This window comes from Aphis gossypii, chromosome X (assembly GCF_020184175.1).
Source record: "Aphis gossypii isolate Hap1 chromosome X, ASM2018417v2, whole genome shotgun sequence".
In the NCBI taxonomy this organism is placed as follows: Eukaryota; Metazoa; Arthropoda; class Insecta; order Hemiptera; family Aphididae; genus Aphis; species Aphis gossypii.
In genome coordinates this window covers 58,716,992-58,739,424 of record NC_065533.1, presented here as the reverse complement: position 1 = coordinate 58,739,424, position 22,433 = coordinate 58,716,992, and the positions used below count along the sequence as shown (strand labels likewise).

The 22,433-nt window shown below is 31.6% G+C and overlaps 1 protein-coding gene and 2 long non-coding RNA genes across 4 annotated transcripts; 1 reads left to right on the top strand and 2 right to left on the bottom strand.

Moving 5' to 3' along the window:
• Window positions 1-5,233: 5,233 nt before the first annotated feature.
• LOC114131735 (uncharacterized) lies at window positions 5,234-5,953 on the bottom strand. The gene has a single exon (XM_027997037.2). The coding sequence runs from the start codon at window positions 5,951-5,953 to the stop codon at window positions 5,234-5,236; it is 720 nt and encodes a 239-aa protein (XP_027852838.1).
• A 3,406-nt stretch (window positions 5,954-9,359) lies between these two features.
• Window positions 9,360-11,108, top strand: LOC114131736 (uncharacterized). The gene is made up of 4 exons (XR_007606098.1): window positions 9,360-9,485; window positions 10,271-10,684; window positions 10,757-10,925; window positions 11,006-11,108. It is a non-coding gene; the product is annotated as an uncharacterized LOC114131736 (long non-coding RNA).
• A 558-nt stretch (window positions 11,109-11,666) lies between these two features.
• LOC126552700 (uncharacterized) lies at window positions 11,667-18,063 on the bottom strand. 2 transcript variants are annotated; one of them, XR_007606118.1, is made up of 3 exons: window positions 17,942-18,063; window positions 17,513-17,831; window positions 11,667-11,822 (listed from the first exon to the last, which is right to left on the bottom strand). It is a non-coding gene; the product is annotated as an uncharacterized LOC126552700 (long non-coding RNA). The 2 variants fall into 2 exon arrangements; XR_007606117.1 differs by having other exon boundaries at window positions 17,513-17,801.
• Window positions 18,064-22,433: the final 4,370 nt, after the last annotated feature.

The window sequence follows — 22,433 nt, the reverse complement described above, 5'->3', positions numbered from 1 at the left end:
TATAAACAAAAAATTATTCAATTCGAGTCAAAACGAAATTAATGTGTCACCCTATTCTATCCTATAAATGTTGAAATAATATGTCACACAGTTAATAATGTTAAGTTTATATTTATAATGTTATAACTTTAAATTTGAACTATCATAATATACTTATTGTATTTAATTTTAATGTTAAATTATATATCTTTATTATACACCGTGTATTTTAAATTTTATTGATATTGTATATAATTTTAAGGTAATAATAGATTAGATTATATCAATATACCAAAGACAGAGTTTTTGTCGCATTTAATTTTTTTACATCAATCGTACTGTGCATCGGTTTCACCATAGGCATGTGTACAGGACGTGCAGGGTGCGCCTATGCATGCTCTGTGATATTTGATGGATCGAAGTGCCCAATGTCTCAATCAAATTGTCCATATATTAATTATGCAATAAATATACCTTAATTACCAAAATCAATTTTAGTTGATTATATTTTTAAACAAATTTTAAAAATAAGGATAATTCACTAGGTGCACTTTTTGTTGAAACTTGAAAGTCTGCATGTATATAGTTTGACGTATAGACGTGTAATATAATAATATAATAGTACCTATTAATACATAGTATTATAATATATTAAAAATTGTTATGAATTAATTGTAATTGTGTACTAAGAAACCAATAATTGTTCTATGAATTACTTGTGAATTATTATTGTCTATATTGATATTATTATTTATTACTTTTTTTTTTATTGTATTTCAACTTTAACTAATGTTAACAGCCAAGACTATACTCTCTCGAAGTCTCGGGAATGGCATATGTGAATGTGATAGTATGCAACTTGTATATTTTTTAGTTTTCTATTATATATAATATATATAATAAATATAAATAAATAAAGATAAAAAATAAATGTTAGTAAATTTGAAGGACTTTTTTTTTTTGCTTTCTCTTATGCTCTGTGGTCCGCTAGATTTTAAAGTACTTAAAAGTGGCCAGCTAGTTACTTGGAGTTGCCCATCTCTGAATTATATATTATATATATATATATACAATAAATATATATATATTTAAATTTTAAAGCATATTTAAAAGTCTATATATAGTTTTAATATAGAAGGCCGATAATAATATATCACTACTCACTAGGTATCTACCTACTTTTGAAATCTTTGCACGCGTATGGGTGAGACACACGGGTTTAAATGTATTATAGACGGGCATTTAAAATAAAAACAAGCCTTAAGATCCAAGCTATTTAATTTTTATTTTTTAATTGTACTATATGAGTTAAAAATGTGGTTTTATTATTTATTTACGGGATCGTGCATATTATATTGACATAAAAATATTTCTGTTCATTTTGTATTTATGAAATTAATAAAATATATTCCTAATCAACATAATAATAAATATTCAACTTACTGTTCACATTAATGAAATTTAACTATGACCAACATAAAACACCAGGGCCCAGGCAGTGACAGTATTATATTAATGTTTGACTAAACAATATACCGATTAGGTAAATTATTAATTATAATTTTAAATATTGCAAACAATTTGATGTATATAAAAGTACTTTGAAAAAAATACTAGTAATAAGTGTTTAATAGCTTATATATGTTCCAATAATGTATAAAACAAATAATAAAAGATCCAAATAGTTTGATTATTGGTAAATTGTAATCACATTTTGACATTCATTTATTTGGTTTTAATATAAACTACTTATTACGAGGAACATAGATACATTGTATTAAATTATCAATTACTAACTATAAAAACTAAACTATTTTTACACACTTAATAAAAAATAATTTGTAAAGTTACCTGATTTTTTAGAATTTTGTCAAAATTCTTATTCGCTATTATTTAAATGCCTGTATAAAAAAAAATCATGATAGTGATGTTTTATAACTACTTGAAGTAGGTATTGTATATTTGTATTACCTATACAATTTTTCGACCGATAATTTATACATTTTTAAAAAGAAATGGTTCAAGCATCAAGCTTAAAATTTCTATAAACAGCTCAAAAAGAGTCTAAATATTTTTAAAATTACACTACCTATGTGTAAAAATGCTATTATAAAATATGTATGGTATACATTTTAAATATCTTTGGTTATTATTTATTTTTAAATTACGACAAAATAACAAAAAAGATTTTGTTGAAAATTAGTTTTGCTTAAAAGTTTCTATTTTTTCACAATTATTGAGAAAACTTTTGTTTTGTATTATATTATTAAATTCAAGTTGAAGATCAAAGCTTTTTTTACTGATTTAAAAGGTGGCAATAGCCAATAGGTGCACTCTAAATTGCAAAGAAAAAAATAGTAAATACATCATTCTAAAATTAAAAAAACATTCCAACTCTGCTCAGAACCTAAAATAATTATATTATGTTCAATAACTAGATATCATACTATAAAAAATATTTTATTATCATTATAAAACTGTTCCTGAAAAACAAATAAATATTGAATATTGGTTTATATTAATAATAATTAATAACTTACATGTTTTCAGTTTTGTTAGTATACCTACACAATACAATGTACAATAAATACAACATTTATAACGTCATTACTCATTAAGTATATTCTTAATTAGTCATTTATTACTTATTATAGGCCATACTATGCCTAAGAATAGGTATAAAAATAATATGTTTTAATACATATTAATACATACCTATACATATACACTATACTATACGTCTATACCAGGTTTCATAATAAAGAGATTCTATCGTGACGTATAATAGGTATATTTACTTTATATTATGATAGTTTAATACAATATAATATATATACAATATACGCATGCATGGACTAATTCGACGTACGTTGACACCGTCATTGAATATAATACACTTTACACTGCAAATAGTTATGTTGTTATAAGTATTTTATAAACTTTTAACAATAAAATAGCTTGCACATTTTTATAATTACAACCAATTTTGTCAATATTTAAACGTATATATACATAAAATTATATTTGTGTATATTAAGACTTAATAAGTATTTTTAGATTTCCAAAACAATAAAGGTTACAAGGTCTTGTATTCAAGCTTTTTGACTCAACTTAAAATTTGTAGGCTATAGAAGTCTGATTTAAACTGATCTGTATTACGATGTTGTAAATAATAATTATAATCGCTCCGTTGAGCACACGTCGGTTGTTTGCATTTTACAGACAGAATGAAAATATTATTATATTTTATCGTTTGGCCAAATCTGTAAATACGGCATAATACAGCAGCATCGCTGTTGTAGTGTTGTTATAATGATGTCACTATAACAACTGTCAGTCAGACTGTCAAACGTGAAACTGATTAAATATTTTCTCAAGTACTTAGTACGATTTACCGACGTACGTTATAATACAACAATGCAATTATACTATAATATGTAAGCATATAAAATAAACATTTTTTTTTTATCTCTATTGAACGTATAATATATTATATTATGTACTTACGTAGTTACGTCCTATGGAACACAGTAGTGTGATAGATTCACTTTTCTACCAGACAAAATATTAAATTTAAAAATCTAAAAATATTATTTACAACTCCAAAAGACGACTATAGACACAATATAATAATATCTCATAGTAAAATTAATACATTCGTCGCTTCAAAAAAAAAATAAAAATAAAAATGCCCGCAGTCGCAGTGGTACTTTTCAGGCAGTGACAATTATTTACAATCTACAATTTACTAAAATCTTAAATTACATATTTTTGTATTTAATTTAAATCACATTAATTGTACCCAAATGCAATACTTTATATTCACAATCAACATGTAATTCCTATTTCCTTCTAAAGTTGTTATTTTGTGGTAACTTGCAATAATACTATACCTACCTGCTGAAATATTATATAGCCACGTAATCTTATGATTTATTGATTATAATTATACCGATATTACTTGTTCATAATTAATGTCAACTTGAAAATTAAACTCAACTAATAATAATAAACTATATTATTATAGAATAAAAAAAAAAAAATACGCAGAGTTCATAACAAGGTACTCGTGTAAAATATTGTAATAATGTTTCGTAAAGTAAATGACGTTAACATCTATGTAGATACAAGTAAATATGAATCACTTAAGTGACCGGTTATGTCATATGACAAATACAAAATCAGTATTTGAAAAATCACGAATAAAATAAAACTATATTTTGCTTCCATAAGGTCTTAAAGTTGAGTTTCCTATCATGTTTTCTGATATGTGAGTACGTAAAGTAAATTTTTAAGTAATCCAAGAATGTTTATTAAAAGTTTTGACATAAGTTTTATAACACACATTTTAACTAAAATAAAAACAGTTGTAACGTATCAGTGTATCACTTACCTATAGGTACTAAGGTAATAATAACTCCAATATAACGATTGTGATTAGGTACTATACTGTCGGAAACGTGACATTCCTAAGATTTTATCAAAACAACATGATCGGTCTAAAATGTTTAGCCTGAAAAAACAGTTTTATTTTGAATGATACTTATATATATATTATATACTGTTATATTACAGTACTACTATGTGTCTATGTATAACTGTTGTACTTGTTGTATGATTGCAAACAGTTATTATATATTAGTGTTATTATCACAGATTCACAGCACATTCAGTCATATTATTTATATAATATATAAATATATATATATATACAATATACATGCATACATAAAATTATCATGTAGTTCGAATAATACACAAAGTTACAGAGTAAAATTATTTTATTGGGTTTAAGAATGTCGAGTGACATATTAATTAATAATGTTAATTGTTATGATGATATTTTACTCATACCTATTAAAAGATATTTATCTTAACTGTAAAAGTCATACTCATTTTATTCAATCCGGACATATTTTGAGGTATATTTTGGATACCTTTGGAAAATCTCAAAATACGCCACTGTAATTGTCTATAACGGAAAAAATGATAATAATATACATTAACGGTATTGTGGTATAATCTCGACGTGGAAATAAATAATTATTCATGATTTGTTTTATTTCATTATTATTTATTTGTTTGGATAAATATTTACAACTAAATGGGTTTCGAATGCATAATATCTTCTGGAAGGTTAAGTTAAAACAATGTTACGTTCTGTAATCTAGACAGAAGCCGAACGTCCGACCGAGCTTGATTTCCGAGCAACGCGTCGAGTGTTGGCGACGGTCTCCGGTTCGTTGTGGCTCGTTTAATGACTTGTTCGGCTCGTTTCTGCCAAATCGTCGGGAATTTCACCAGAAGCGACGCTAGACATCCTGAGTTTACTGATAGAACAGCCACCCCTTCTCCTACTTCTCTTACTCCTTCTTCTACTCCTCTTCTTGCATCCTCTTGATCGCCTGCTTGAGGATCTTCTCCTCCTTCTTCTCCTGCGGCGTCTACCACATCCTCTGGCCGCCATCGTTGGGACGCTACTACTATCGTTAGACAATATGGTGTCATCGGTGGTCTCTGAATCGGTGTCATCGTCGGTATCGTCTTCGTCGGTTCCGCTGATCTGATCTGGACGGCGACGTCGCCGACTACCCCTTCGTCTACGCCTCCTCCTTCTCGATCTTCTCCTAGACGACGCATCTACCGTTGACGAGTCGTCATCTTCGTCGTCTTCTTCAGCGTCCGTGTTGTAGTCGTCGTCTTCGTCTTCTTCGGTACCGCCGACGCTACGTCTCCTTATCCGACGGCGACCAGACCGCGATCGGTCACGCCTCCTGCGACTCCTCGACCTTCGCCTCCTTGATTGACCACCACGTCTCAATGTTATTAAATCGTTGATACTACTGGTTGACTGATCAACATCGTCCAAAGCTTCAGTAATACCACCGATATCGTGTCTTTTTGGGGTTCTCTCACGTCGTTCTGCCGACACGATTACTGACGATTGCTTTGAATTTGAACGTTTACCAGACATAATAAAATACTTTGTACCAGAATTTAAAAATTAACTATAATAGACAGTACTCATTAAAAATGTTAAGTAGTTAAATATTTTTTGTTTGTAATACTCTTGGAAAATAAACAACTGTGACGCATACGACGCACCAAATAGATACTAAACGCAGAGGTTGTATTTCAGCCAACAACAATAAAATATTATTGAAATCCGCTCTGGACGTAACTTATAAGTCATAACTATGTATATTTCTTTTATTTATTATTTGACTACATATAATTTGGCAAATTATTACTCGATAACTAGATAGTACTATGTAACGAATCAGATTAAGGCAACTAGTATGACTAATCGAAATACTATCCTATAATAATGTATTAACTAGAATAATGTTGTTAAGTTATTTATTAGAAATAATTGATGAGCCTTATTAGAATATGGATGTTTTTCCCTAATTATTATAGTCTATTAAAGTTTAGTTTTTATACTATTACGGTTGAATATATGTGGTTGTGAATACAGACTTGTTAAAAGTTTTAGATGTCATTTGACATGTATTTTTCTATTAAAATCTTTATATTCTTTATATATTATAATTTTAATGGAAATGTTATTCCATTATTGTTCAAGGTAGATCTTGTTATATTTGAATTCATATGCATGTATGACAAGGGCGTCTCTGGCCCTATTTTCAAGGGGGAGGGGGCGACTTATTGATACAATTTAAAAAAAAAACTTTTTGTATCATAATTACATATAATTACGAAAATATTAAAGTAGGTACTATTAAATAGAAATAAAAACAGAGGCTCTGGGGGGGGGGCGATCGCCCCATCGCCCCCCCCCCCCAGAAATACGCCCTTGATGTATGATTACTTACTTGTGTACTTTAAATTGAGTAGATTCGTCGTCGTTTTGAATCCAATAGATAAAAGTCCTCAGAAAAGACAAAGACAGGAGAAAAAACTTACATTTTATTTTAATTTTTAGTGAAATAGTTAAAACACTTAATTTAATAAATGGAACGTCTCAGAAGAACGTAAAAATGTAAAACACTCACAGGGAGAGAGAGAGAGAGAGAAAGCTTAGTTATTGGAACTAACAATTAGGTACTCTACGCATGTGAAAGCTTTATGTGATCAGTAAAAACTTATTTGCAACATCTGAAAAAACAGTTTGGATTATACTTATATATATATGACTGTTGTACTTGTTGTATGATTGCAAATAGTTGTTATAATATATTAGTGTTATTATTGCAGCACATTAAGCCATATTATTTTGCATACATACAATTATCATACAGTTCGATTAATAAGTACACAAAGTTACAGAGTAAAATTATTTTATTGGGTCTAAGAGTGACATATTAAATAATGTTGATTGCTATGATAATATTAAATTATAACGGTATATGATGTATTGATGTAAATATCATTACGGTTACAACAATAAGAAAGAAATTGCATAATCAAGCTGCAAAAAGTTAACAGGCTATAGTTACACCAGCATAAATGCATAATATGATCACGAAACAGCAAATATTTGGATTAGGTAGTTGGTTATTGCGTTATATGAGTAGACTATAAATTATTCCCTAAATTATATTAATTTAAAAAAGGTACCACAAAGCCAGTATGTAAATATTGAAATTTAATATTAAAAAAAACCACTATGCTCTACATTAGGTGTCAAGCATACTTATGTACAGTAATATACCTATAGTCTATACTCTATACCTTAAATTCAAATTCAATGAATTGCTGGGTGAAATCTCAAAGTTTGTAAGTATATTAAGAATATTTTATGATAGATTTATTTTAATAGATATTACTATAATATGCTAGTAAAACAGTAGGTAGGTTGAATTATTTTCTTCTGAAATATTACATTTATTAAATTATTAATATATAACTATTATGATACTTAATATTTGTGTCATTATTTATATTATTATCATAAACTTTTTAGTCAATATCGATTTACGTAAATCGACGTGAAAATATATTTAAAGTATCATTGTGCATTTAAAAAATATAATAGTATACGTAAAATTTTCAAAGCTCAAATTAAATATTTTTGAATCATAATTAAATACTTGACTAAAATCATTATTTTTCTTTTAAAAATCTATTTTTGTTTAAATTTAAACTTAAAATGTCTACAAAGTATACAATACACTGTATACACTATTAAGCATAGTATTATATTTTATTAATATTACCTACGTATTTCATTCGATTTTTATTCGACCGCGAGTCGTCGACGGAATATTGACGGCTCTGCGGAAATATGAAAACGGTGACGTGGAAGTGTGGGATCCTGGTTATTTGGGACGGAAAAACAGCCGACTGGTCATGTGCACATGTACACTACACTAAGAATACTGATTTTTACAATCACACTGCATGGCGGCAAGTACGGTTCACCTTCACACCTCCTCTTCGGCGCACTAGCCACGAGTTAAATCGCGTGAATGATGTTGATTTGAAAAGAAATGGGGTGATGATCTCACACATTTTTATCGAAAAAAAAACCGTGGAAGTCGCTTTGCTGTATAGTGATACGGTCACAAACGGACATCCTTACAGACTATTATTGCTATGCGTCAAGTTATAAGCATTAAACGAACAAGATATTACAATGATGAAAATTGGCAATATTATATTTCGGCGCAAACACTCTGTTGACCAAATATGGTACAGCCGCCATCGTAATTCGTATTATCAATATTCAAGTACCTACCAGTTTCCCGACATATTAGCTATTTAAATGATAATTATTCAATCGCATCATCATCACCATTATCATCATCATCATCATCATCATCATCTCTTCAGTCACAACGCCCACAACTATTACCTGAGTACATATACCCTTTTCATTAAAAATTCACTGTAATAGATATGTTAAATTTGAATTCAACAATAAGGTATTGGCGAATTGCTTCCAAAATGATTCTATGCAGAAGCGGTCGTCATCCTATATTTTTCAAGTTGTGTTCATATTATATGATTGGATTGCTTTAATAGGTAGGTTGAACTAATTGCTGTCAAAAACAAATCGCAGTAAAATATGATGAAATAGGTATGTAAAATATTACAAATTGAATAAATCATAAACAGTTTAAAAATTAATACAAATATGTATGTATATACTATACATGCATACCTATATAAAAAAAAATTCAACGCTATATGCCTATATTATTATATTATATTATATTATTATTATTATATTATTATTATTATTATATTATTATTATTATTGTTAATCATTGCTTTGACGAATTTGATTAATTTTAATATTAAAGTTAACAACATTCATGGGTTATACATGGAGTAATATTACTCTATTTTACTCTATGGGGTTATATCGAATACGAATTACGAATTCTCTATGTTAAGACGAAGATAGACGGACGTGGTGTCCTCTTAATATTATTATATATATAATAATTAAATAATGTTTTTTAACTCGTTTAATAAAACTAGAAATACATTATATTGAACCAAAAGAATTGTGAATCGATACTTAATAGTCGCTAAAAGTAGGTACAAATAACTTATGAATAATTTAACTTTAATTTTAGAATTTATTGATTGAGTAAAAAATAATTTTAATTGACATTTAATGAAAAAAACTTAAATAAATTAGAAAATTAAAAATGTTTAGTTTAAAATTAGTCTAAATATTTTGACAATTTTATTGTGTAATGAAAATGATAGTTTAAGCAATATTAGAATCTTTCAATTTTATATAAACAATATTTTTAAAATGAGTTATAAAATATACCTATATATAATAAATATAATATATAAATATATTATATATATAAATATATATAATATGAGTTATATCAATTTCATAAATTCAAAAGTCTTAATAGTTCTGATTTTTGATAGAAAACTGAATAATACCGTCCGTTTAAACGACACGTGCGATATGGACCTAGACGAAAGAATACATAATATATAACCGCTTTCGGCTGTCTAATGTAGTAATGTCTTAACTCGCTAGTAATCTCGTTAATAATATCTTATGCATATAATAAAATAAATTTAATAATACATAACACCGACGACGCGACGGATTTATTTCATGTCATAGCCGTGTCGGTGTACGGCGGCGGTACATTATAGCGAGCGAGCCGATTATTGATGGGGGCCTTGGTACGTAAACCGGGAGACGGCAACGGACAGTGGCGCAACCAGGGGAAGGGTTAAGGGGTTGTAACCCCCCTCCGTAATTTCTCTAAGGCCACAGTACTCCTTCACGTCAGTACACCTGACGATATATATTGTATAAATGTAACCCCCCAATTTTTTTTTCTAGTTACGCCACTAGCAGCGAATTTGCTTCGCGGCGACGACATCTCGATCAGCGGTCGACAAACCGACAAGTCCGTTCCGACCGATCCGACGACACACTTCAACACTTGGTCCGGTGCTGTTCCCCCCGCGGGCAGTCTTCGGGTCTGTCGCGATGGTAGCACGACAACCGTGCATGGTTAGGTTTCCAAGGAGTCCGCAAAGACGTTGCACTGTTGTACAGTCTTGTGAACCGAACAACATCTCCGCGATCGGTGGCGCGCGAGTCGACTTTCGTCAATCTGGGTGTTCACGCGACCGTCGTCGGTAGCGCCATCTGTACGACGTTACGACCAGTATCACCGTTGCCACCGCCGTCGCACGCAGATGTCGTTCGCACATTCGCCGAGAAGTATCAGCGGGACAGGGACAGTAGTAGGTAAACGATAATCAGCGGCAAGCCATCTTAATATGACTTTCAATTAAAAATGTGATTTGTCTACAATTCTAGGACATAGAAAAGGTGTCGGACCACAGAAATTATGTTAGATTCACACTTTCACTCATTTAAAAAATAAGGAACGAAAATTACGCACGTTTGCAGGTCCTTTAACACGTTGAGCATAGCCCGTGTCGCCGCGCCGAAAGTACGTCCGGTCGACTATGTGCATCGTTATTAGGTATGTGTGATTACGTGAAATACGTTTCATATATTGACAATAACTAAATATTTTACGTGATACAATTATTATACTTTTAGACTTAAATTCGGCAACGACGGGTAATTCAGCTATCTATAATAATTTGATGTGGTTTTCGCTCTAAATTCTTATCAATAAAACAATGAAACTATTGTTGTCCAACTAACGTTTAAGTAACTTTTACAAAAATATATATAATTTCAATACGTGTATTAAAAATACATATATAATTAATAAAATCGTATTTAATACATTTTTTAGTAAAAATGTTTCGTCTTTTACGTAATGAATTATAACTTATGTAGATAATCCGAAGTGTTTTTTTTTTTTTTTGATACATTTTTCTTCACCTAATATATATGTAATATTAAAAACCTGCATAGTATCCACACACTTATTCCATAATCACAGGATTTTTAGCACTTGCAACTTGCAAGTGAAGAAATGAGTTAACAAAAGATAAATCTATGATACCATTTACGTTTCTTGTTCTTTTTCGTTGTTTTATTTAAACTGTTATCAGACTCATGTTGCCTTGTGATGTCGGAAGTGGCGTATTTACGGGGGGAGGTTCGGGTTCAACCCCCCCCCCCTCCAAGAATAAAAAAATAAAAAATAACTTTATGTTAAATAAACATATTATTACGGGTTTTCTAATAATTTAACGACGTAGATAGTCATAGATTGTCTATATAACTATCTAAGACAGGTTAGTTGTGTTATTTTAAGTATTTTAATTTCAATTTGTGTTACCCAGATAGGGTTTTTAAAATTTAAAACCTCCCCCAAGAAATTATTGAAAATATGCCACTGGATGTCGGTGTCATCCACTGCCGTCACTATACCGACACTTGGAATACTTGTAATTTCATCTACCTTGTAGTGATCGCTGTGCAGGACACTGCGACTTCGTACAAATTAATTATTTAAACGACGTAGCACGTTCTGTGGTTGAGCTTGAGTTGTTGTGAGAAAGGTAGGTATTGAAAATTAAAACACTTGTTGTTTTAATTGAAATAAATTAAAAGTTTATTAAGTTAAACAATATAAAACATTAAACAATAATATAAAACATAAGTAAAATAGCTTGCTGCTATGTAAAAGTTACAAGTACTGGGAATGACCGTAAACTCGCGGCGATGTGGCTGTGACAAAGTCCACGACGAGCAATAGTCTTACATTGGAGTGAACTACCTTCTGATTACTTCTAAATACTCTACTCGTATTTATATGAGTTCTCAATGACATGCAGGGGACTAGTAGTCTATTTTAGAGTGATATGATGATTTACATAATCATCATTAAATAATTATATAACTATTATATAAATGATATAATTATAGCAATATCCTATAATTATATAATTATTACTTAATCGACAGAAAAACTATGTTTTTCTGATCTCTGGCCTATTGCTTATAATGCAGGTGTATTAATAAACTATCCCAATTAAATATAATGTAATCTAATATAGTATAACACCATGCAGGTGCATTGGGTTTACTACATTCCTCCCCTCTAAGATGAAAGTCCATCGACTTTCCAAAAAAAAAACAAAAACAACAAAAACAAAAAAAAACAAATCCTACGTTTTTAATTTTGGGTATAATGAAAAGGATGTCTCAGTCACTTCCTCATGAACCATTTCTAACGATCTCTCACTAGGTGCTGTGGCTTCCAGCAAGTCATTGGTATTGACTTGTGTCCACTTTTCTTCTAGTTGGAGTGGTTCCTCACATGATTTTTGCTTCGTTCTGTTTGTTATCAGTCGCAACAACAATGATATTGTACAACTGATTACTAGAATAACGATAATTGTTGTTACCCCTATAACAACAACCACATACATTTTTGATTCCATTTGCTGGTATAACATCTTATGTTGTCGCTGTTCCGCAGCTTGTTCTTGCGTGATTGTAATCTCGTTTAAATCACTCATTTGGTTTGTCTTGATATGCTGAAATTTCATTGTTTTGACAAACTGGTCGTTTCCACTGTCGCTGCTGGGCTCCTTGAGTATTGATGTTGGAATGAAATCCGTATATTGTGTTCTTCCGGAAATGCGTCCGGGTATAAGGACATCTCTGTTGGCATATCCACGACAAGTTTCGTTAAGGGCGATAATGCCTGCTCCTTTCAATATGTGATTTTTTGATTCTTTCTCTTCTTCGCAAGTGACAAATACTGAATCGTTATTGGTAACATATAACCACTCATTTTTATGCCTTAATTTGTGAAAGACTGTCGTAGCCATTTCCACGTAACGTATCTCACAACTTTCTGGGACCTCCCTAGGTTCCTGCATCAGGAGTATTTCACACACAGGTCTCATACTCCTGGGGTGCAAAGGATGGGTTTCGGGACATATCAGAAATTCATGAGCAGTTTTACAAATTGCAGGGTTAAAATTGTCATATGTCGAGTAGAGTTCCTTAGATTTAGTAACAGCTAAAAAATCATGCTTAGGTCTAATATACATACATTTCTTTTTATTATCAGCAACACATACCGGTAACGGTATTAATTTATATAAACTTAAGTCGTGCTGGTACACTAAAGGAATATTTAAAATAAATACAAGGTTATCTTTATTATAATACACTGTCAAATCTGATAATTTTACCAACTCAAAAACATTATTTATTTCTACCTCCAGTGGCATATTGGTCCCACTAGGTAGAACAAGTTTAATGTCTCTAAATTGTTCCAATAAAGCTCTGTTATTTATTAAGCTTGGGTGTATTTGACCTAACCTTGCACTCTGTATAATCTCGACTAAAGTGTTGACCCTCATCATTTGTATTATCATAATTTGGTTAATGATCACAAATTGTTTATTAATTTTATCAGCTTCTAGTTTAGGCAATAAAGTATTAGATATATTCAAAAATTGCTCAAGCGTTTCATTTAATTGCGTAATACGTTGTTCGTATATTTCATGTTTAATATTTATTACCCTTATATTTTCCTTTATAAGATTTATTTGGTCAAACTGAGAATCTTTTAATTTATAAATAGAAAAATCAAATTTTTTCATACATTCTAAATTACATAACCCATAAAGTATCTGTGCCGCCTGTGTAACATGTTGCCAAATACCGCGACGCGATCGCGTTTCAACAGAGCCTAACAAAAGCTCCCTACGTTCGTATACTTTCTTTTTCATAAGTTTCGCGTGCGTTAACATGGGTTCACAGCTTCCTAGGTCCTCCCACTTGGTAAGTTCAGTACACATGGTTTTTAATTTTTCCAGACGATCCTCAAAAACGGTCCATTGTTCCCTATAACAGGATGTATCCAGAGAAATCGCTAAATCCCATGTATTAGTTACGATTTTAATAGGTCCTAAATTCTCATAATATATTCCAGATGTCTGTCGTATTTGATTGTCTTGGTAATGTAATTGTGCCATGGCCAATTGTATTCCCAAAAGTAACCATACCATACTGTAATACAATAAAGTATATCGTATATAAAATTTTCGAAAATCTACACATACCCGTAATTTCTGCTTACCGTCATCTCCTATTTTCTTTTCCACTATTACTAACGGAGAGTTAAATGGTGACACGGAATTTTGAACAATGTTGTCTTGTTTTATTTTCGTTATCTGTTCTTCGATTTCGGCTTGATATGCCCACGGAATACGATATGGTCTTATATTTATCGGTTTTGTAATACGCGGCGTATTAATTTTATACGTGACGACGTCTGTTGCCGTCAAACTGTCCCCCTCCAAATAGAATATGTCGGAGTACTCATTACATATACTAATAATATTCTTTTTTTCTTCCGCGTTTAAATGTTCAGTTTTAATCGTTTCATTTAATAGCCGGAGCCTACCAGGTTGCCCTTTGCCCTCTGTTCGCTCATTACTCGGCTGATTAATTATAAATGGCTTATCTGTATACGGTTCCCATTTAAAATGGCTCGTGGTCAATTCGTCGATAATAAACGGTTGTTCCGATATATTAATTATATTACTTATAATTTTATTTTTTTTAACGGGGCTTAAACTATTCGCTATTATCACGTCCTCGTTTATTTCGTGTTTTTTAATCGTTATTAAGTCGGAGCTAATTAATTCATCCACTTCTATTCGTAATACACAATTACTACGCGCAGGTATGATTATCGGTTCGACTTTGTTTTGCGCGAACGACTCAGGTATAATTAGAACGTCTTTGTCCATGTCAATGATTGCTTTGTTGGCTTTAAGAAAAGCTATGCCTAATATTCCTGTCCCAGGTATTAGAAAATCATCACAGACTATGTCGAATTTTACTTGAAAAGTTTGATCTTTAATAAATATTTCTATCGTGACGGTTCCTATTGTTCGTGTTGCGGTCGCGTTTATTCCTTTAATACTACGTTTTTCCGTTTCGTTAACAATTACGTAGTTTTTAAGTGCCGATAATTTTATTATATTCATGTCCGCGCCGCTATCGATTAAAAATTTATGCTCATCTCCTACGAAATCGATCGACCTACATAAAATATGCTCCGCATGAATCGGTGTAATTACGCGTATATTATTCTTGATATCACCGACTGTTCGGTTATCTGACCCCGAGCTTTCGCCTGAACTACCGGATGGCTCCCCCTCGGTTAGTCTTTTAAGCTTCCTACACTCGTTGGTCTCATGATTATTTTTCCTACAAAATTTACAATATCTTACTCGACCCGTATATTCTTTCTTAACATCGGTTTTGTTTGTAATATTTTGTTCAGGTGTTTTACATTCATTCGCGTAATGACCCATTTTATCGCAACGGAAACATTTAATCTTACTTTTATCAATTTTTTCTCCCGTTTGAATAGATTTCCCTTTGAAATGGTTTTTATTATTACTTTCGTGTACTCTTGAGGCTTCCCCTCCTATACCGAAAGTTTTCTCCTGTTCAATACCTATTAATATGGCCTCTTCAAAGCTAGTAATATTACGCGCTAGTAAAATTATTTGAATGGCCTGTGACACGCCGGAAATAAAAACGCTGAGTGCATGCGACTGTACCGTTTGCGCGATTATTTTTGCTTCATTGTTGGTCTTTCCTACAGTTAATGCGTGTGTTAATTCGTGATAGGTTTTTTCTATGCGCTGCGCGAAATCTTTTACCATTTCCTTCTGACCCTGTCTCATCGAACTTAATTGTGCTTGTAAGTACTGCACAGAGTGAGATGTCCCAAATATAGTTCTAAGATGCGCCTTAAGCTCCTCCCAAGATGTAACTTCCCTGTATCTAACCGCGTCAAAAGCTTTACCTTTTAACTGAGTAAGTACAGCGTCTAAAATATCAGATTTAATTGCATCGGGAATTTTCGAAAATACGAAATCGCATCGGGCAATGAATGATGCTAGATCAGTTTCATTTCCGTCTGTGAATTCCGGAATAAATCTCAAGGCTGTAATAAAATCTAATTGATTTGCCATATTTGTTATCTCCCCTCTAAACGTTCGGTTAAGGTCTATTAAATCACTCGTCGATTCGTCGGTACTTTCGGTACTCAACGTATCGGTTAAACCAGAATCTGCTGATACTGGTGCTATTAAGGCTGGGTCCGATTCACTTGAACCCTTACTCCTCAAATACATTTACTGAGTATAACCCTCAGTCTTTTCCCACAGATTTGACAGTATAAGATAATAAAAATAACTTACACTTTGCTCATCTCTGCTTTGGAAGTTGAAAACTTGCGCTCCTTTATACGCTCTGCTGGCGAGGTTGCGCTGCTCCGTGAACTTGGTTCCTTGAGCTGCCTTGCTGGCTTGAAAAGACCGCGTCCTTGAACTGTCCTGTTCTGACTGCTGATCCTTCTTGATAACTCGTGCTGTCCCGTTGAACGTGGTTCGTCGGTGGGTCTCAAGTTACTTAAAATTTTTGTATAATTTTATTTCACTCGATTAAGATGACCCCACACCTGACACCAAATTTGTGTAGTGATCGCTGTGCAGGACACTGCGACTTCGTACAAATTAATTATTTAAACGACGTAGCACGTTCTGTGGTTGAGCTTGAGTTGTTGTGAGAAAGGTAGGTATTGAAAATTAAAACACTTGTTGTTTTAATTGAAATAAATTAAAAGTTTATTAAGTTAAACAATATAAAACATTAAACAATAATATAAAACATAAGTAAAATAGCTTGCTGCTATGTAAAAGTTACAAGTACTGGGAATGACCGTAAACTCGCGGCGATGTGGCTGTGACAAAGTCCACGACGAGCAATAGTCTTACATTGGAGTGAACTACCTTCTGATTACTTCTAAATACTCTACTCGTATTTATATGAGTTCTCAATGACATGCAGGGGACTAGTAGTCTATTTTAGAGTGATATGATGATTTACATAATCATCATTAAATAATTATATAACTATTATATAAATGATATAATTATAGCAATATCCTATAATTATATAATTATTACTTAATCGACAGAAAAACTATGTTTTTCTGATCTCTGGCCTATTGCTTATAATGCAGGTGTATTAATAAACTATCCCAATTAAATATAATGTAATCTAATATAGTATAACACCATGCAGGTGCATTGGGTTTACTACAACCTTCACTACTTCTTCCGCGGCATTAGGTAAGTTCGCTGTATCGTCCACTGACTTCACGACAATACTGATACTTAATTGATCTGTATCAACCTCTACAGTCGTTACTGCAGCACTGGTAATAACCGTAATCGTTTGGTTATTGTTCACTTTTGTCATTATACTTAATGGTACCTGGAGCGCTTTTAATATTCACTTTCACGACAACCTTATTGGTACTTGGAGGATTTGTGGTAACGTTTACCGATACCATTGCTGTACCTACCGGTAGTATTTGTGCCATCCACCACCGCTGTCACAAAAGAACACGTACTCGTAATGTCTATGTTTTATTAAAATTAAATTATAATATTATTATATAATATCTGTTGCCCTAACTGAAAATGTAATACACGTTTAGGTAATTAAAATCAAAATTAATGTAGTTGTTACTTCTGGAATGTCTAAAAATGTCAATCTTCTTGTGCTGCGCAATATAATATAGAAAAAAAATATTATATACTAGACAGTATAATAATAGTCATAATAATGAATACTGTTCAAACAATGGAAATATTTCGATATTAATAACAAAAGTGTCCATAGAAACCTCATAATTTTAGCCAGCAAAATAAAATAATCGTGCTAAATTACTATAGTAGTGATCGTTGTTTAATTTTTTTTATAGATATAAACATAGACCTTTATACCTTACCTATATCTTATAAGGTGTATGGATGTAAAGGGCTAGCACCGAGTTATAAAAGTTAGTTAATGTTATTAAAAAAAAATACATATAATATCCAACAGTATAATCAAAAAGAGGAGATTTTTTTGAAAGCTCAAATTCATAAATTATAAAAACCTGTTATCCCGCGTAACTATCAATACACGTAGTCGTAGCCAATTTCATAATTAGATGTTTATAACTATTATAATGCAATAATACATTGATGGATGTTATAATAATCGGTAATTATACTTTTACGTGTTTCTCGTTTTATAAGTGTTCAATAGGTCAGCGAGGTGAAAACATTACACAGCTTGTGATTTTACACTTTTTAACGTATATTTATAGATATAAAAATTGCAATCTATTGCAGAATTTTTTATTTATTTAAATTAGGTGCGCAAATCATCCAAACACCTCGTCAGTCGCCAGTCGCCACCTCGGCCAATTCAATACATAATTATTATACATGACATATCATACTAAACAGATAAAACATAATATTATTAAGTATATTTATCATATCACTTATTTATTAGGTATGTAATATATATTCATGTGACCCACGGAATCTTATGATCGTGCACATGTGCATTGTGCAACAATATAAATATCAAATAGTTATTGTTGATAAGTATGTAATAATGATTACCTACATTACGATAGGTCTGACGAAAAAGCATATATTATACATAAAATAACCTAACGAAGCAGATAATACATGAACTTATATTATTATATGATATTGTGTACCTACACGTATGACATGATTATTATATTAATATATAAAATATAATGTATTATAGTATAATAACACATTCGTAGTGTATACGTTAGGTTAAACCACGGCCTACAAAACTCGTCGGAAAGTGGCGATCCACCAATCTGCTGATGCTGCCGTCGTCACGAACAGTCATCGAATACGGGACCCTGGTAACATCATTGGAGGTACTATTTAGCGGCATACGTAAAGAAAAAAATAAAATAAAGAAAATAATTTACGTTCAAGAAAAGAACTCGTATTTCACTTAGCATAGGGTTGGTGGCGAAAAATTCAACAGCTTGGGCTATCAAAGGCGTATAAAAGTTCCAATAACGATATAAGTGACTATCTTAAGTGTGTTTTTGGTTTACCATTTTTGAAACTAGAGGAGGTGTTTGATTGTTTTATTGATGACTTGATGACTATCAAACCTATAAATGCAACTGTCGATCAATTTTGCGATTATCTACTAAAGTACTAAAAACTTACATAGAGGAAGATGCATTATTTCCACCGAATATTTGGGCCGAGTTTGCAGCAACCACAAATCGCACCACAAATAGCTGTGAAAGTTATCATGCGAAATTAAATGCTAGCATCAGTGCAGCTCACCCTAACATTTTTGTTTTGATTGAAATTTTACTAGGGATTCAGAGTGAAATTTACGTATCACTTCGGAGCTCAGCTATACAGCCAAATAAAAAAACTGCAGAAAAAGAAAAATTTTTAAGAGAAAAGATGCTTTCTTTTACTAGTGGGGAATTGAACCGGTTTAATTTTGTAAAAGAAGTGTCATTTAAATTTATTCCCTAGCGTACAAATATTTATTTCTAAATAATATATAATATTTTTTAATTTTTTTTAAATTAATCTAATTATTAAAAATTTTTACATCTGACCGTTACCTTAACGTAACAAAAAACAAAATTTTTGGGAGACATTCTAGCAAACCTACACGTGGTGTCTCCTGGGTAACGCAAATAGACTAGTTCCAACTCATGTACTCCATAAAATCAATGGTGAGCATTAATTTGTTAAAAAGTTAAAGTTTAACTAAAAAGTTATTATTTTTTTTAACTTTTTAACTTAACTAGTTAGTTATTTTAGTTTTTAACTTATAAACTTATTCAGTTAAATTGTGTATTGTTTTAACTGAAGCTTTTTATAGTTAATTATTATTATTGTATAGATGTGGCTAATAATTTTCTAGTAAATAGTAATAATGTAGTAGGTATGTACTATAAGAATAATTTTAAGTTTTATGTTTACAATAGTAAAGTTTAACTTGGTAAATGTTAATACAAACCAAAATACTCGGGCAATTGCCAATTTATGACTTTAAAAAAAAAATTAATAAAATTTTTTACTGAGTTAAGTTAATTTTATTTTATATCTTAACTTTAATTTTAATTTATTTTAGTTAATTTTTTTCATTAACTTGCCCACCTTTGCATAAAATATACCGGGACCCAACTCATGTACTCCAAAAAATATACCGGGACCCAACTCATGTACTCCATAAAGTATACCGGGACCCAACTCGAGTTTGTCCATACTGGTACTAAGTGTCCGCGTTTTGCATTTTTAACAATGGGCAGCACAAGGTAACCGTTTACCCAATAATAAAGTATTTTATAAAGAACTATCAACTGCGGACTGAGGTGGTAGGTATACATATAATTATAATATTGAAATACTTTTATAAGTGCAGGCTCTAAAACAGTTATTTAAACATTTAGTAAATTATACATCAAAAATATGTTTAGCGTTTTTAAAATACAATTTTAATAAGGTGGCTGTGACGAGTGGTGAGAGGTATTATAGCCCTCACAATATGAGGATATTATGTCAATAAATTTATGTTTTATTTTTATTTTGAAGTGTACTTAAATATTTTAATTTCAATTTTTTTTAATACCAACTGAATTGATAGTACCTATTCATTATTCAGTATTTTATTGTATAATATATTAAAATAAAATGATAAAATTGCCTATGGCTATGTTACAAATTATTGTTTATGTTACTATATATTATTACAGAATACTTGTCTGTGTGTGTGGAGTATGTTCTCAATAAAGGATACATTTGAAGGTCGTTATGAAGGTTGGGAAACACTGCTCTATACCATACCATAGGAATTAGGCAGTAAACTGGTCTCAACTATTTCAGAAATAATATTATGAACATGAAAAACCACTTATTCACCCAAGTGGATTAATATAAAATGTTGTACAGTATCAGTATAAAATCGATTATCTATTTTATCTATTTTAATAATTATTTTTTTCTTTCTTTTATATTTTAAATTATTTTTATTAATACAAGGTTTTTCGTGTGTAGGTTATTCTAAAATCAAAAAAACTATATAGTTTTAAATTTCAGGAGCTATAAAATGTTATGAGCAATCTTGTGAGGGCTATAATACAATTTTCTCTCAAAATACGTGGGCCTTATCGTATATAGGCCCAAATCATAACACAAAATACGGGGATTTGCAGTCCCCAAGCTGTTTTTGCAGGCCCAAATTATCACACAAAATGCCGCAATTATTTTCAGCGCCCCAATTTTTTCAAGAAATAAAGGGATTTGTAGGACACAAGGTTTTTGCAAGACCCCAATCACATACATGCCCCAAGCTTTTTGCAATGCCCCAAATTATCTCACGAAATACATGGCCCTAATCACATGCAGGACCCAGCTTTTTGCATGGCCCCAATCGCATATGGGCCCAAATCATCACACGAAATACGTTGATTTGCAGTCCACAAGCTTTTTTTGCTGCGCCCTAATCGCATACAAGCCCCAAGCTTTTTGCAAGGCCCCAATCATAAACCGGCCCCAATTATCTCACGAAATATGAGGATTTGCAGGCCCCAAGCTTTTTTCGCATTGCCCAATCACAAACAGGCCCAAGCTTTTTTGCATGGCCCTAATTATCTCACGAAATACTGGGCCCCAATAGAACATAGACCCCAATAATCTCTCGAAATACAGGATCCTAATCGCATACAGGCCCCAAGCTTATTGCAAGGCACCAATTTTCTCACGAAAAAAATGGCCCCAAATTTATTGCAGGGCCCCAATTATTTCAGGTCCTCAATTATCTCACAAATTATAGGGATTTGCAACCCACAAACTTTTTGCAAGGTGCCAATTATCCCACGAAATACCTTGTTTTGAAGTCCCCAAGCTTTTAGCAAGGCCCCAACCTAGCTTTTGGCCTGTATGCGATAAGGGCCCAGCAAAAAAAGCTTGGGGACTGCAAATCCCCGTATTTCGTCACATTTTGGGGCCCTGCAATAAAAGCTTGGGGCTTGCAAAACAAGGTATTTCGTGAGACTATTGGGGCCTTGCAAAAAGCTTTTGGCCTATACGCGATTGGGGGCATGCAAAAAACTTGGGGCTTGTATGTGATAAGGGCCATGTATTTTGTGAGATAATTGGGGCCT